The sequence below is a fragment of the Camelus ferus genome, chromosome 23, assembly GCF_009834535.1.
Source record: "Camelus ferus isolate YT-003-E chromosome 23, BCGSAC_Cfer_1.0, whole genome shotgun sequence".
Classification (NCBI taxonomy): Eukaryota; Metazoa; Chordata; class Mammalia; order Artiodactyla; family Camelidae; genus Camelus; species Camelus ferus.
Genome location: NC_045718.1, coordinates 305147 through 321027, shown reverse-complemented (window position 1 = coordinate 321027; position 15881 = coordinate 305147). Strand labels below are relative to the sequence as shown.

Here is a 15881-nt window from a genome sequence, read left to right as displayed (position 1 = left end):
CCCCTTTTCTTTAAAGAATTTGTGGTCTAGCGTAGGAGAGAGACAAACATGTTAACTGTCGTGGTAAGGCCTGTAATCCACTACTGTGGGAACTCAGAAGCGGCAGTGAGAGAGATGGAAAAATATAGTGAGGAGTCAGCTTAAACTAAGTCTTTAAGAAATGGCTAGGAACTCTTCAAAGGCAAACAGGCAAAAAGATGGCATTCACATACCACCAACAATCAATATACATTCAGCATTTCTACCTGCTTAAATGCTTCATAGGCATTAATTCACATAAGCATGACAAGGATCCTTTATTATTCCCTTTTTACAAAAAGAAAAACAGATTACCTAGTTTACATAACTTGACCAAGATCACAGAGGATTAAGTGGCAGAGTGAGGTTTGAATTCAAGTCTGCCTGAGTTCCAAGTCCCATGCTCACAAGTATTCTGCTAGACTTCTCCTATGGCCTCTGAAGACGGATAAGATTAGGAAAGAGTGGGGCTTACAATTTAAGGCCAAAAGCAAGATATTTATTATTTTTAAAAAGAAATATTCCCTCGCTATTGAGACTGAGAAGTTTTTTTTGTAACTTGCTCTTTGGCAATCTAATTCTGTTAGGTAATTAATCTCTTTATTCTGCTAATTTTTCCACTGCACCAAAAACAACTGTCATATTGTGGGCTCATGGCAAGTAAGTAGGCCACCCCACTTCTACAGTTTTAAAAATGCTTTGTCTTTTGTACAAGAAAACAAAGTACCACACTAAAGCTCACAATTCAGTGTTAAAATTGCTGTAAAAAAATGTTTATCAAATTACCGCAATCTCTGAGAGATCATGCAGAATTTAAAGCACTTCATGAAGGTCAGCTAATCATTAGTTCATTCATTCATTTATTCATTCAACAAACAATAGCCTCTCTTATATGTTGGGCACTGTGCTAAGTGCTTGAGATACAAAAGCAAACAAGCCTTCCGAGAGCTTGGTTTGTGCATATTAACCTCTGTTGAATGCTGTACAAAACTATGAAAAATGTGTTATTTCTCCTGCATATTGGTATAAAAAGTACTGACTCAATTCACAAATGACTCATCCGCTCAGAGGACAGCAGCAATTTGGACTTCCTGCCCCTGCAGGGACCCAGTCTCTCCTTATGGCACAATTTTAAACAATCCAGGAAGAGAAAGACCTTGAAAAATACTTTCTTTTTACAAAATATTTGTGTTCGTGACAGTTTACCCTTGTCTCAATGCCTCTGATAGGGGAGCTTCTATTAACAAGAGGGAAAAAGAATTTAATCGGGCATCTCTCACAATCACAGGAATACATTTCCAAAGAAGTCACGGTACAAACAGAGGTTAAAGGAAGGTGAAGGAGAACTATCACTTAGGTAGGTTAACAACGTTTCTGAAGGCTGATCTCGAATCCTAAGTCTGTTCATCATACTTCTAGGAAAATGTATTCCAAATTCTAGTCAACTTAAGAATGGGAAACATTAAAAAAAGTGGGGGGTGGATTTCTGCAAACTATACACTACGCTGTGGCTATTTCTACTCAGGGCCAGTGATATAAATTTTGCAGCCTCCTGACTTCTGTTGAAAATCATTTGATACTGTTTTGCAGGCTGCTGTTTGACAGCTATTGTCAGCTGTTAAAAAGTGTCAGAATCTCAGCACTTTACCAAGGTTATTTCCTATGCCCTCAAACTATGTAAGCAGGCCAAGCACATTCTTAAAAAAAAAAGGTGGTTTATGTTGAAAAACTAGCTGACGAATGTCTAATAAAGTTGCTGTTCATGTACAGAATTTTATTCAGGCAGTCCTTCCTTCTGGTAACTTCCATATGAAAGATGATGGTTCTTCAATCCATATCATTATCAATGTATTTTAATTGATTATTGATCAAGGTTGTGGACTACCAGAGCAATGTGTTTAACATATGAGAACTGTGCACTGTTTAATGTCAATATGGAACATCACTGTAAAATCTTAAGGTCTACAAATCCTATGTACTCATGAAGAAATAAGACTAATTTACTTTTCATTATTAAACTATGATTGTCTCTTAGAATAATTAGATCAAAATCTCCTATAGGCCAGGGTAATTTGAAAGTCCCAAGCTCTGGTATAACTTAAGAGGTAAATGGGTTTAACAAAATGTACTATCGAACATGGACACCAGGACATACAATTTTTTTAGCGATGTCAGGGTCCAGTGTAAAAATTCCAGACCCTATAAATCACCACATCACATAGCTTTTGGCATTTACCCAGTTTACCTGATGAGCCAAGTGGCACTTATTTCAGTCAAAGGCTGGACGATAAATTATGGAGTAATTGTAAGAAGTTTTCTCCATTTTTTAAATAAATAAGTAGCAACCATCCAATCTCCAGAAATTCTTTAAATGACACTATCATCAACTGCCTGCATCCTTTATTTTGCTGAAGTCAAATTCAACAACACCGATGAGCAAATTTTTAAAATGGCGTCCACTTTCATTGCCTTTATATAAGCAGAGTTACAGTCTCTTCTCTCGGTAGCCTTAAAATCTCTGCAAGAAGAGACTAAAATAATGAGTTAGGGGTGACTACAGCTTTAAGGTTGGACCCACCCTGAAAACATGAGACAGATCGTCCATGGATTACACTCTGAGGATCACTAGCTTCAAGGATAAACTTCAATGCCCATCTAACCTGATCCTAAATATCCTTTTTCCCTTTGCCTACCCTCACCCGTGTTTCTATTCTTTCACTCCAGTTAGACTCTTCACTCACTGGCGGGCAGTCTGTAGCAGCACTATCCAATAAAAACATAATGCAAGCCCCACATGCCATTTTAAATGTACTAGCAGCCATATTTAAAAAGCAGAAAGAAACAGGCAAAATTAATTTTAATAATGCAGTTTATTTAATATAACATAGGCAAAATATTATAATTTAAATAAGTAATCAATGTTAAATTGTTCATGAGATATTTTACATTGTGTCTTTGATCCTAAGTCTTCAAGATCCCATGTGGATTTCACACTTAGAGCACGTCAGTGTGGACCAGCCACGTTTCGAGTGCTCAGTTGGACATGTGGCTCATGGCCACAGTATGAGATAAGTCTAGAACAACTATTAGGTCTCTGGAGTCAGACTGCCTGGGTTGGACACCCAGCTTTACCCCTATAGAGTCATATGACCTTGGGCAATTTATTTAATCTTTTCTGCCTTGGCTTCCTCTTAAGCAAAATGGAGTTAATAACCATTTATACCTCATATTGTTGGTCAAGAGCTGACATATGTAAAGCACTTAGGAGTAGTGCTTGGCACACAGACACCCTCAATGGCTGTTACAATGAGTCCTCTCTATATACAGCATCCTCACTCCTCATTCTTACTCTGTGCCTTTGTCTATCCCATATTTGACAACCAAAATGCATTCCCATTTGTCTCCACCTTTCCAAATCCAACTTCCCCTCCAGGACTCAGATGAACTCTTTATGAAGTTTGCTTGCATCCACCAATGGTCCTTCTCTCTTGTGAAACCACAGCACTTAACTATATTTTTCTTTCAGAATTTAAGTATGAACTGTGCTGGGTCATTTGCTGCATTAACTTGTTTGATTTACCATAAATGCACACCTTGTCGATACAACTATTAGGCCTCGGAGGGCAGAAACTACGTATACTGTATGTGTGCAAACTCTCATACACACACGTACATAAGTATCTTCAAGAATACCATAACCACTTAATAAATATTTATATCCATTTAGGATACAAAGTCTTTAAAATGACTTTCTTACCCAAACACTTCCCCATTATAGCCCTATAAAAGCAGCAAGATTTAAACTAGCATTTTAAAATATAGTGAACAAATCAGCTGCTGATTCTAAATCTTTTGCAATTTCACAGAAATACAAAACAATAACAACTTTACTTTTTGTAAACTTCATATACACAGACTTTATGCCCAGGTCAAAACCAACTTTTTCAAATAAGCTTTCTATGTAAAATTAAAAACATATAAACTTTAATAATTCTCTATTCCATTCAGAAAAAATAATTAAAAAAACAATAATTCTTAGCTTTAGTTCTGATTAAAAATAGGAAAAATAGAGTATTTCTGTCCTAATTCAAGTCTAAGGGGCAGAATTCGATTATGTAAAAAATGATCCTCTAGAAATATCATTCAAAATAGTTGGCCTGATATGGATTAATGAGTCTTTATAGTTCTTACACAAACACAAACACACACACACACACACACACACAGAGTATATTTCGACATAAAACGATACCTGTATCATTACTTTAAAAAGATCCTGCATCAATAAAGGAAAACCAATACATTCATTCAATTAGGAATGAGTTTCAGACTAATGTTTTGGTAGGCTAGAAAATAACCACAAAGGACACTGAGATCCCAAATAAACACCAGAACTGTGTCTGTACTCTATTACGCAAATATTCTTTTTGCCAATGGGAATAAAACAGGTTATACTAAAATCAGTTAAAAAAAACAGCAAATATTGCCTATTGGAGGCATCTAAAACTAGGTCACGAGACTGCTTCCCTCGTCTTGTTACTTCAGTGCTGTGATTCATGTGTCAGATGTTTCTCCTAAGGCAGTTATTTTACAACTATATCACATCAGTATAGCATCAGCTATAAGCAAAATATTTCAAAGGCTCATGTTTTCAACTAGGCTTTCCCATCTCATTTCCTGTACAACCTACCGGGGGAGGAAATGGCATTTCCAAACACGCAAGACATCTCTGCATAGTTTTGAATCAGTAATTTTAAGGGAGTGGGGGCAGCAAAATTTTCTTGAGGGAAGAGCTTCCTTTAAACATCTATTCTTTTCTCATTCTTAGCCATTTTTTCCTTAAAATTCACAGAAAATCAAGGATTGCACTGAGGATTCAATTTAAGTCTTTCAAGAAGTTTGCCAGCTGACATTATTTTGTTAGTCCACCTCAATTGGTGAAATTACCCTTCCCTCTTATTTCACACAACTTGAATCATACCTGCTCTCTATGTAAATAAAATTTTTAAGCTGATCTCCAACTTATATGATATGCAGAGAAATAAAAACAAGCAAGATGAAGTTACAAGTAACAGCAACAAAAATCAACTACGTCCTCATTGATTAGTAACTTGACTTCTCAATCCTTAACTTTTCTTATACCCATCACTGAAGAGGGCTGTTTTGAACTGTCTAGAATAATTGTTAATATAATCATAAGCCCTTGTTCTTACCCTTATCAAGTTAAATGTTTTGCCTGGATGAATAAAACCAATGACTTTAAAATATAAAATATAACTACAACTCCCTCTGGAGAGAATTTTCTCCCTGAAGAGATTAGATTATAGTAGTATAAAAGATATGTTCAGTTTCTCACTTGATAAATGATACAGTCATTGAAATCTTCAAAGTATAGGGAAAACATACTGTAATTCAATCATCAAAAAATATAGGTATCTTTTTAGGGATATTTCCAGTGAATGAATTATTCTACCAATGAAAGCTAAAATAAGAAATTAAATTTCTGCTTTCCATAGTTCTATTTAATCCCAAAAATACATTATTCTGATTTGCTTCTGAATAGTATGTCCTCATAAAATGAGCGTTATCTTTTTCATTTAAGAAGAACCTGAAGCTAGAGAGGAAATTGAATTCTAGAAGTGGGCAATTAATTTGACAGTATTTGCTTTTTCCAGTATGAGTATGTCAAGATCAAAAACAAAAAGAGAAACTGAAATCATTAAATGTTAGGAAAAGGAAAACTTAATTTAATCTTCATGGTCTAAGAAAAGATCTGATTAACACTGAATCAAATTCACTCCCGTTCTTCTAAGACAAGAAAAAAAGAACAGATAATGTACTTGGTTTATATAAAGAGCACGAACCTCTAGAGCCTATGACTCAGAAATAATTCGGGGGTTCAATCAATTTTACTTGGCTTTTCTTGGTCAAGACAAGGAAAGCATCACATAGCAACACAAAGTAAAAAAGAGACTAATGAAAAGAGAAGCTGCTTCTTAGTCTCCTATGCTTCAGAATTATTAATCTTTTTCTATTTCTAGGGAAACCGAAAATGGGAAGATAACTTGCATATTAGCATAGTCCTTTCAGCACATAAAAATATGTAGCAATCTAAAATGAGGCAGCCATCCTATTTTCAACAAGCAGGAGTTTATTTCTTTCAAACCACCATGATTAAATCAGACTAGATCTTTAAGGTCCCTTTCAGTTCTAGAATTCTAATGACTCCTGTTGTCAAATAAGTAGCCTCCTGTATCACATAAGAAGAATGCTGATAGTCAATTCAGAAAATGACAGAACTGAAAATATCTTCAAGCAAAAATAAGAGTGCATCCTCTTGCTCTAAGGTTTACAGCAATGAACATGTTTCCCTTGCCCAAAAACCTAAGAAATTTTTAGACCCACCATAACCAAAACAATAAAACAAAAAATGCATAGACTTGAAGAAATTTAATATGCCCTGTTCTTCTTCCTATTTTGTTTTTCAAAAGAAGTCATTAAGGGCAATAATATATATATTAGAAAGAACTTTTATATCTTCTACAATTGTTTCCTACAAGTTCATAATTATGTGTTATTGATTTATTATATCCCAAGCTGCAGAAAAAGACAGGCAGATACAGGCTAATACGGTGAGGGAATTAGAAGGCGAAGGTATGAAAATACTGCTAGCTACAGCTAATTTCTGCATATTCTAGAGCCAATTCGATGTCTTCCTGACTTAACTCCTTCTAATATTCCATTATTGCCCCTGTGAGGAAACTTTCCTCATATTTAAGCTAAATTCTTCCAATACCAGCTTAATCTTGCTATTACTTCTAATTTAAAAAAATACAGATAAAGTCTGAAAATAATCTTATCATACAAGAAACACTTTTCATTTACTAGAAGAGCAAAAATCAAAGAAACTGGTAACAGGGAGATGACAAGTATGTGTGTAAACAGTACTTCTGTTTACCATGGACAGGAATGAACGTGACCAATTTTTAGAGTAACTGAGCAACTGTCATCAACAATTAAAATGTGAATTCCTACTATCCAGCAATTACAGTCCCTGAAACTTACATACAGAAATATTAGCATTATGGGTAAACCATGTATAAGGACACTTACTAAGCAAAAACATCAGAAATAATCTAAAGTTCATTGATAGGGGAATGGGAGTCTTCACTGGAATACTGTGAAGCCATTAGAAAAAAATGCCACCAAGTTGTATATACAGACTTGAAAAGATATTGACATTATATAATTAAGTAACCCCCCAAAAAGTTCCAGAATATACCATTTTACAAAAATGAGACTATAATATAAAATTTAAAATACCCATGTGCCAAGTATGTGTTTATTATCTAAGCAGAAAGTCTGGAAGGATTCTCACCAGGGTAGCACTTTGTAACAGAACTTTCTGTAATGATGGAGGTGCTCTAAATCTGTGCTATCCAATAAGGTAGCCACTAGGCAGGTATACGTGGCCACTGAAATGTAGCTAGCAGGACTGAGGAACTCAATTTTTATTTTTATCTAATTTCTATTAATTTAAACTTAAATTTAAATAGCCACATGTGGCCAGTGGCTACCATTTTGGACAGCATAACACTAGTTTTAACATCTGGAAGGTGGGATATAAGAAATCAGAAGTAGTTTCCTGTCTGACTTTATAACTTTAAAAAAAGGGAACGTGACAATGAGTAACTCTCTCTCTCTCTTGATCTGAGACTCTCTCTTCTGGGAAATTTATGTCTGAGACTTAGGCTCATATGATACACAGAAAAGTGATCTGTGTTCAAGAGACTCTTTCTGGTCTTCTTTTCAAAGGAGGAATACGGCATGGCAGACACCTAAGGGTTTCAAGGATTCCTTTCCATGAGGTCCTTAGGGTCTCAATAGTCCCAACTGATATTAGCACAGTAGTCATTCAGACACACTTGCTGTCTTGTAGCTCCAGGATTGTCACTGTGTAGACCATTAAATAACGTCTGACGAATACCAATCTAAGGAAAAAATGATCTCCCCTTTTAAGAGATCCTGCAAAGGCCATCTAACTGGTCATTCTATTTCTACTTTCACCCACCACTCCCATTCATTCTCTTCCTTGCTGACAAATAAATATTACCCTGGTTAACCTATTTCTCAGCTCAAATTCCCTTCATAGATCGCCACTGCTATATCTAGCGAATTTCAAACTCCATCCATCACCACGGCTACTGCCTTAGTCCTGTCTGTACTTCTGAGGGCCCTGATTTGGTCTTGTATGAACATCTCCCAAATGGTCCCCTACCTTTAGCTCTGCATTACCCAAGCTACCCTTTTCAGAGCCTCCAAATCCATCTCTCTACAACTCATATCTTGAAATGCTATACTTTGGCTTAAAACCAACAATGGTTAGGTTGCCACTAGCACAGACTCCCAGAAAAATTCAAATGGGTTACAGGTGAGCCAAGACATGGCTTTTTTTCTTATTTGCTTTATTGCAAATACTATTAGAAGCAGATAACTGAGAAAAATAACATACATTATCACAAATTTAGATAATTATTAAACAAAAATGGTAATCTGTTGGGATGGATGAGGAGTTTACAGTACCTTAAAGGGGAGGTTTTTTTTAACAACTTGGAGCAACTTATTATAATAATACTTGGAATGTGTGAGAGGTGAGCCTTTATTTAGTAAAGTAGGAGGAGGCAGGGTAGAAAAGTAGGCATCTGGTGCCTACATAGGCGCATCTGGAAGCTGATCTACTTAAAACCATATTTCCAAGAAACCTTAGCAAATTTCCACGTAATCCCAAGGTATTCTTACTTCCATTTGAAGACCCTGCTACCGTGTAAAATCTGAAGGCTTCTGCCCGTCTCTCCAGCTTTATCCCTTACCATGTCCCACTCTCCCACCACAATTTATTATCTGCAGCTTTCTGACCCCAATGCTGTTTCACATTTCACATCCCTTGCCTGACCATTTTCTCTCCACCTGATGGACCTCTACTAAACTAGTAAAACTTGGCGAAAATGACAGTTCCCCTATAAAGACTTTTCTGAGTCCCCTACACAGAATGAACCAACACTCCTTCATTCTCTATCATATTCCAATTATAGCATAACACCTCCAACACTCCTTTTACATTCTTATCTCCTTTATTGCTGAAAGCTCCTTGAGGAGAGGAACCGATTTTATTTACCTCTAAGACTACTTTGTGCTTACTAAGGAGCAGGTGTGCAATAAGTATTAGCTGAAGGAAGGAATTAAAGACTGCTCATGTCAATTTCCTTACGACAAAAATTTATCTCCAAGACACTCTTCCAAATTTAAATAGCTAACAAAATCCAGTAACTCTATAAATTTTCTAAAATTCCTATAAATGTTCTTCTTTCAGATTACTTCTCTCTCCCCAGTATTATCACAAACAAAAGCATTTTCACCAAGTACAAAAAAAAGGGTATTTTACACCATTTATAATATTTCAGCCTAAAATGATTCCATGATTTTAGGTTACCCTAAAAAGCACACTTTTCTCTGTGATTGTATAAGAACACAATTTTAATTGATTTAATTAAAGTTAATTCCCTGTATGCTTTATCTTCTATCTTTCTGATAAAAGAGGCAAGAAGGAAAGCTACCCCACCTTTTAAGTATGTCAACAGAAAATTATTTTACTATTGGGTAAATAAGAGATCCACAAGATTATAACATCTAAATTACCTCCAATATTCTAATTCTCCCTCTCTGTACATGTATTTCTTTTTTTCTTTCTTTTTTTGTGTTTAACTTAATTATAAATATCAGAAAGCTGATACAGAAATCCAGTCTCATTGGAAATTATCTCACTGTAAGTTAGGTAGGCACCTATACTACTACCCAGCTCCAAAATTTTGAAGTATGAGACCAAATTTTATGTCTAAAATAGATAGCATTTGGTTGAGTAGAAATAATTATGAATATTTATCACTAACGTAAACATTGAAAAATAGTAGGGATCAAGATCTCTTTTACAGCAATAGAAGACAGTCTCATTTTATAACTGATGATATTAAGTAACAGAAAGCCATACTGTTATTCTCTGACAATTCAAATATGGAAGAGAGCAGTACTGAGTTCTGGGTACCCAGGTACCAGGTATTACTATGTCTATGACAATATTCACATTAAAATAAAAGTTATTAAACCAACGGGTAAGTCATCAAAATTATCATTTACATAGAAATCATGACAAGTAATTGAGGTTTCTTTATTCTTTTGGTTTCACATATCCCCTAGAGATGAGCTGGGATAAGAAATTCAAACTATATAAGCTAAGTAAAACGACCTCATGACTTCTGCTTCCCAATAAAGTAATTACTTATAACACTAATAAATGAAGTGTAGAAAAGCCAAGCCAAACACCATCATAACTGCATTCCTACTCTGCAAATTTTCACCCTCACAAAAGTTTAGATTCAGGTTTTCTTAATGAAGAGCTCTTTACATAACTTTATTTTCTGTAAAAGATGGCCCTGAGTGATTACTGAAATCCAGAGCCCTTGTCACTCCAAGAATTCCAAGTAAACTACCTATAATTGGCTAGCCATTTTTCTGGTTTTCATTTCTAAATTAAAGCACCATTTTAACTGTAAAATACAGGTTTGGCAAAGGGGCTCACTGGTTAAGGGGTTCTTTCTCCGTTTATTTTCTACTTGAACTGATGGTAGCCACAATAACCAACCTACATACACCTAAGAAGTTTATTCAAAAGGGTAATAAATTAAATCACATTTGCAAACGCATAGGCATATTATAAATTAATATAGATGTATGGGGTATGATTATACTCCCAACTGCCTGGATCCAGTTCACAGTCTAAGGCTACCCTTCACTGTACAGCCCTGGACAAGCATTCCACATGTGTGTGCCTAAATTTTTGCTCCTGTAACTGTGCCATGCAATATGGCAGCCACTAGCCACATCTGACTATTTAAGTAAAATTAAAAATCCAGTTCCTCAGTAACACTTGCCATATTTCAAGGGCTCCATAGCTAGCTGTGGCTAGAGAGTCCCACGCTGGACAGTACAGACTTGGCGATGAAAACAAGGTGAAATGATTGCGAGTAACAAATGAGATCAAGGGGGTGGGGGGGGGACCATTTTGGATTAGATGTTCAGAAAGAGCCTCCCTGAGATGCTGAGACTTGAACAAAATGCAACGAGCATGCAAAGATCTGCACAGAACCTCCAGGGCAGGGACAGGAGCAAGGGCAAAGGCCTCAGGCACAAAGGGGCTTGGGTGGTTTGACAGCAAAAGCATAAGAAACATGGGGAGAAGAGTATGAGGTGCAGGAAGTGGCAGGGATCAGGGCCTTGGGGGCCTCATAAGAACTCTGGATTGTATATTAAGTGCAACTGAAAGCCACAGGGGAAGTGAGGGTATAGCTCAAGTGGTAAAGTGCACACTTAGCACACATGTGGTCCTGGGTTCAATCCCCAGTACCTCCTCTAAAAATAAATAAACCTAATTACCTCCCCCGACTGCCAAAATTAAATAATATAATTTTTAAAAATCACAATTTAAAAAAAGGCCAAAGAGGGTTATAAAGAGGGGATTGCTATGATCTAAATTATGTCTTTAAAAGTTCACTCTGACTGCTTTTGGGAACTAATTACAAGAAACCATTGCCCAGATCAGAAAAGATGGTGGCTGGACCAGGGGAGTGGCAGTGGGATAGAGAAAACATGTTCTTTTCTTTACATCCCCTGTCTATAGTCCTATGTCCACCATCCTTCACAACCTGGCTCCTTGAAATAGTCAACTTAATTTTTTAATGCCTCAATATCTTGTAAATATGATTTCTGCCTCCACCATTCCACTGAAACTGTCCTAAGGTTCCAGCCACCTCCACCTTCCCAAAACTCATGAGCTTTTGTCTCCTTATCCTAGCTGACCTCTGCTACATTTGCAACTGCTGACCCCTCTTCCCTTTCCTCCAATTCTCTCTCACTCCTGGGGCATCACTCTCACCTGGTTTTCCTCTTTGTTACGTTCTCAGTCCTCTTCCCATTAACCTCTATGTGACTCCTCAGTGCTCCTCTACTGTTTTGCCTTCAGTGCCGAGTTCATTTCACTATATACATAATCCTTGAGACCTGACACTTTTTGCTGGTATCTCCCAAATTAACACCTCTGGCTCAGGGATCCTCACTAAGTTTTAGGCCTCCAGCTGAGACCACCACGAGCATTTAAAACTGGGCAAACTGCAAACACTTAAAGATGCCAAAGGTCCAAAACCTACCTCCTTCATTAAAAACCCTTGCCCAAGCCAAATGCCAAAGGCACCCTCAACTCCCTCTCACCAGCTACAACCCCCAACACCAGATCTTCATTAGGTTCTGCAGATTCTACCTCCTTAACATCTTTCTAATCTAGACCCCCTGCTCTCAAGTCTTGCTGATGCTATTTTAGTTCAAGTGCGCATCACTTTCACGTGGATTATTGGAAGAGCCTCCCAACCACCTTCCCTGCTTCCTCTCTCCCCTTCCTACCAGTGCCAAAGCACAGAACAGGTTGATTCAACTTTGTTGATTACATTACGTACAGATCTGATGTCATTCCTCTGCATAACGTCTTTCAGACGCATCCCATTCTTTTCACAAGGCTTCTCGTGATCAAGCTCCTTATTACCTTTACAGCTCATCTCCCCTCCCTTTCCCCCACATCCTCTTCTTCAGTCATTAGGCCTTACTTAGTTCTCTAAACATCACACTATTTCAGGCCTCCCTTTCTCTGCACATGCTATTACCTCTTCCTAATTCATCTAACTACGACTTCAAAGGTAGGCTTAAGCAAAACCACTTCAAGGAAGTGCCCCCCTAGTACCATATATATATGGGGGGGGGAGAAATACATTATCTCAATCACACTGTACGGTAGGGGTTAACTTATTTGTCTCAGTAAACTGTAAGTTCTGAGACTGCAGAGACCAACTTTATTTGATTTGCAGCACTACTGACTGGCACAGAGTAAATATTCATACACAGTTTTGATTCAGTATCAAACTTTAAAAAGGGAGGAGCTGACTTATTGGGCCTTTTATGACCATCCCAGTAGAGCACAAAGTAACAGCACTCTACGACAAAGCCTGGCGTGCTTCAGACTGGAAATACGAAGAAATCAAACGTAAAATACACACACTTTCAATAACAGAAATGTAGGACATTCTGAGGAACTATGCAGTAGCTAATAAACCAGACTTTGCATTTTAAACTACTGGGCGAGTTACACTGTTTGATGATAATAGCAGGTGGACGGCTTCCCAGCTTAATAAAACATACTAACTTTTCCTGGCCATGCTACTGTAAATTAAGTTCCTGAGGGGGATTCTCACTCCCTGACAGGTTATTTTCCTGATGTGGGAGATGCCTACTCACCACCTTAGGAGTCACTCACTTGTCAATCACTTATTCTCTGAATCTGAATGAGAGGAAAGAGGATGGAAGAAGGGAGAGTGTGGGCGATGGTTAACACTTTCGGAAAAGGAGACAGCAGAAGGCCAGGCATGGGGGAGCGGGGGGGGGGGTGCTGAGGCAAAACCAGGCCTAGAACGCTGACAGCTGGCAAAGAATGGGGAGAAGGATGCGACCACGGAGCAGGCAGAACGGGGACCTCGGGCCAGAAGGAGGGGAGCTAGAGGAGACGGAGAGAGAAAGCTAGCCGGTGGGGGTGGGGAAGTGGGACAGGCCGAGACCGGAGGAAGCAGGACGCAGTGTTTGGCCAGAGGGCGGAGTGGCTTAGGGGAAAGCTGGGGCGACAGAAGACAACACAGACGCAGCCAGGGCGGACGCGGCTTTAGGACGAGGACGGCAGGGGATCCGCGCAGTCAGAAGAGGGAAGCGCCGGGAGAACTAGGGACCCCGGGGGCAGAAGGGGCGGGAGCGGGCAGGAGCCCCCAACCTGCCCAGCAGGGGCCGCGGGCGGAGGCACTTACTGGGGTCCCTCCGCACGGCGCCGCTGGGGGTCTCCGCCCGCAGATGAGGGAAGAGGAAGTCCCGGGCGGCCTGGAGGTCCTGGAAGTAGCAGAACTGGACAATGGAGCAGGCCATGGCTCCGGGGAACCCCGCTCGGGCATTCACCTCACCTCACCACGCCCTTGCCCCGCGCCACCCCACCACCGCCACCGCCGCCACCGCCGCCACCGCCGCCACCGCCGCCACCGCCGAGCCAGAACAGCTTCAGCCACGCAGGGGCGGGGAAACCAAACCGGAAGCTGTCAGCGCCCTCGGGTCCGCCGCCCCGAACGCTGCGCGTGCGCGGGACGGCCCCGGCGCCCGGGCCGGCGAGGTCCGAGTCACGTGACCAGTGGTGGCCAGTGGAGGAGGGTCTAACATCGACGTGGAGGCAAGGGGCCGGCTTTAGTCCCATTCTGCGCCTGCACCCGGGAGTCAACCCTTTTATTCATTCTGGCATTTAGCCAGAGGTGATCTAATTGGGCGTTCTCCGCGCCAGCCTTTGAAGCATTTAACCAGTCTTATTGATGTCCTACTATTGGCACGATTACGTTGTTTCACAGACAACAATCCCTGTTAAGCTAATGGCATGCCAGTGGGGGACGGTGTCATGCAGGTATCTGAGTTTGAAAAGATTAATGTCCCTCCCGGAAATCAGCCCCGTTTAGGCTCGCTTTAAGTGCTCCTCATATAAATTCTCGTCGTACTCTGCACGCCTAGTATAGGACTGTGTTATACTCATGTTTTTCATTCATTCCTTCATCCATTCAACAAATATTTGTTGTTGTTTTTTTCTGTCAGCCACGCAAGGCACTGAGTATAAAGTAGAGAACCAAAGAGATGAATACTTGTTGCCCTGGAGCTCAGAATTCTAGTGGCTGACACAGGTAGTAAGCAATTAACTACTCAACTATTTAACTGAAATTGGCATAATGCTAGGAAAGAAAGAAGAACGTACAAAGTGCTATGACAGCACATAACAGGGAACTTCACCTAGTTGGTTTGTGTTTTTTGTTTTGTTGGGGTGGCGGTGGAGGGTTGCCAGGATCCGGAACAGACTTCATTGTAACCTCCTGAAGGTTGGGATGTCATTTAATGCCTTTGTATCCACAGCATCTAGCACAGGACTGGGCACATAGTGCTCAGTAAATACTTGCTGGAGGAATGGAATATGTACATAAAGTAGAATAAGCCGCTTCTTTTTACAAAGCACTTCGTATTTGTTACAGTACTTTTCCACATGTCCGATTAGATAGTCACAATGCCATCTTGAAAGAACATGCCTTAATTTTTTTAATGAAGGAATTTATCTATGCCTCTGAGAAGACTCTTGAAGTCCATTTAAATAATTTTTTTTAAGAAAAAACCAAAAAAGGAATTATTTTAATGTTAGCATAAAGAACCGGAGACACTCACATACTTCCCAAAGGAAACCTAAAGTGGTCATCCACTATATACAACAGAAAATGGGGTGGAAATAAATGGAAGGCAAATAGACGAAGTCCAGAGCATTCTTTTCTGATAGACATGTGTACACACTTAGTCCTAATAATGTAACAACTATAATTTAGTGCACAGATTCCTACTCCATTAATTCCTGTTTCTAAAGTAAAATGATTTTCACAAAATTGGTTATTTCTGTTATCCGTTGAACAGAGACCTATAATTCTATAATCAAAGCTTGCCTTTTCTGCAAAAAAAAAAAAAAAAAAAAAAAAACAGGCCTTTTCAGTCCTGATGATTAAACCCTAAAATATGGCACCAACACCATACTAAAATAAAATTGAAATTTAGATTCTTAGCTTTACAAGATAAGTAAAGAACACATGACACTTCTGGCAAGGATGCAGTGTTATTCCCTGAAAACCCTTCAAGTTCCTATTCAGGTAAGTGCA

The 15881-nt window shown here is 39.0% G+C and overlaps 1 protein-coding gene across 3 annotated transcripts in view; it reads right to left on the bottom strand.

The window, feature by feature from the left end:
• The window catches only part of RAB3GAP2 (RAB3 GTPase activating non-catalytic protein subunit 2), a 75272-nt gene extending 61101 nt beyond the window's left edge, over positions 1 to 14171 (bottom strand). The window contains exons 1-2 of one of the 3 annotated variants that reach the window (XM_032466749.1): positions 13968 to 14095; positions 11004 to 11063 (exon numbers count right to left, since the gene is read on the bottom strand). In XM_032466749.1, the coding sequence (XP_032322640.1) occupies positions 11004 to 11022 (19 nt within the window). In that variant the 5' untranslated portion in view covers positions 11023 to 11063; positions 13968 to 14095. Of the gene's footprint in view, positions 1 to 11003; positions 11064 to 13967 lie in introns of all 3 variants that reach the window. The other 2 variants (XM_032466750.1, XM_032466748.1) reach the window with 2 other exon arrangements.
• Between the last annotated feature and the right edge of the window lie 1710 nt (positions 14172 to 15881).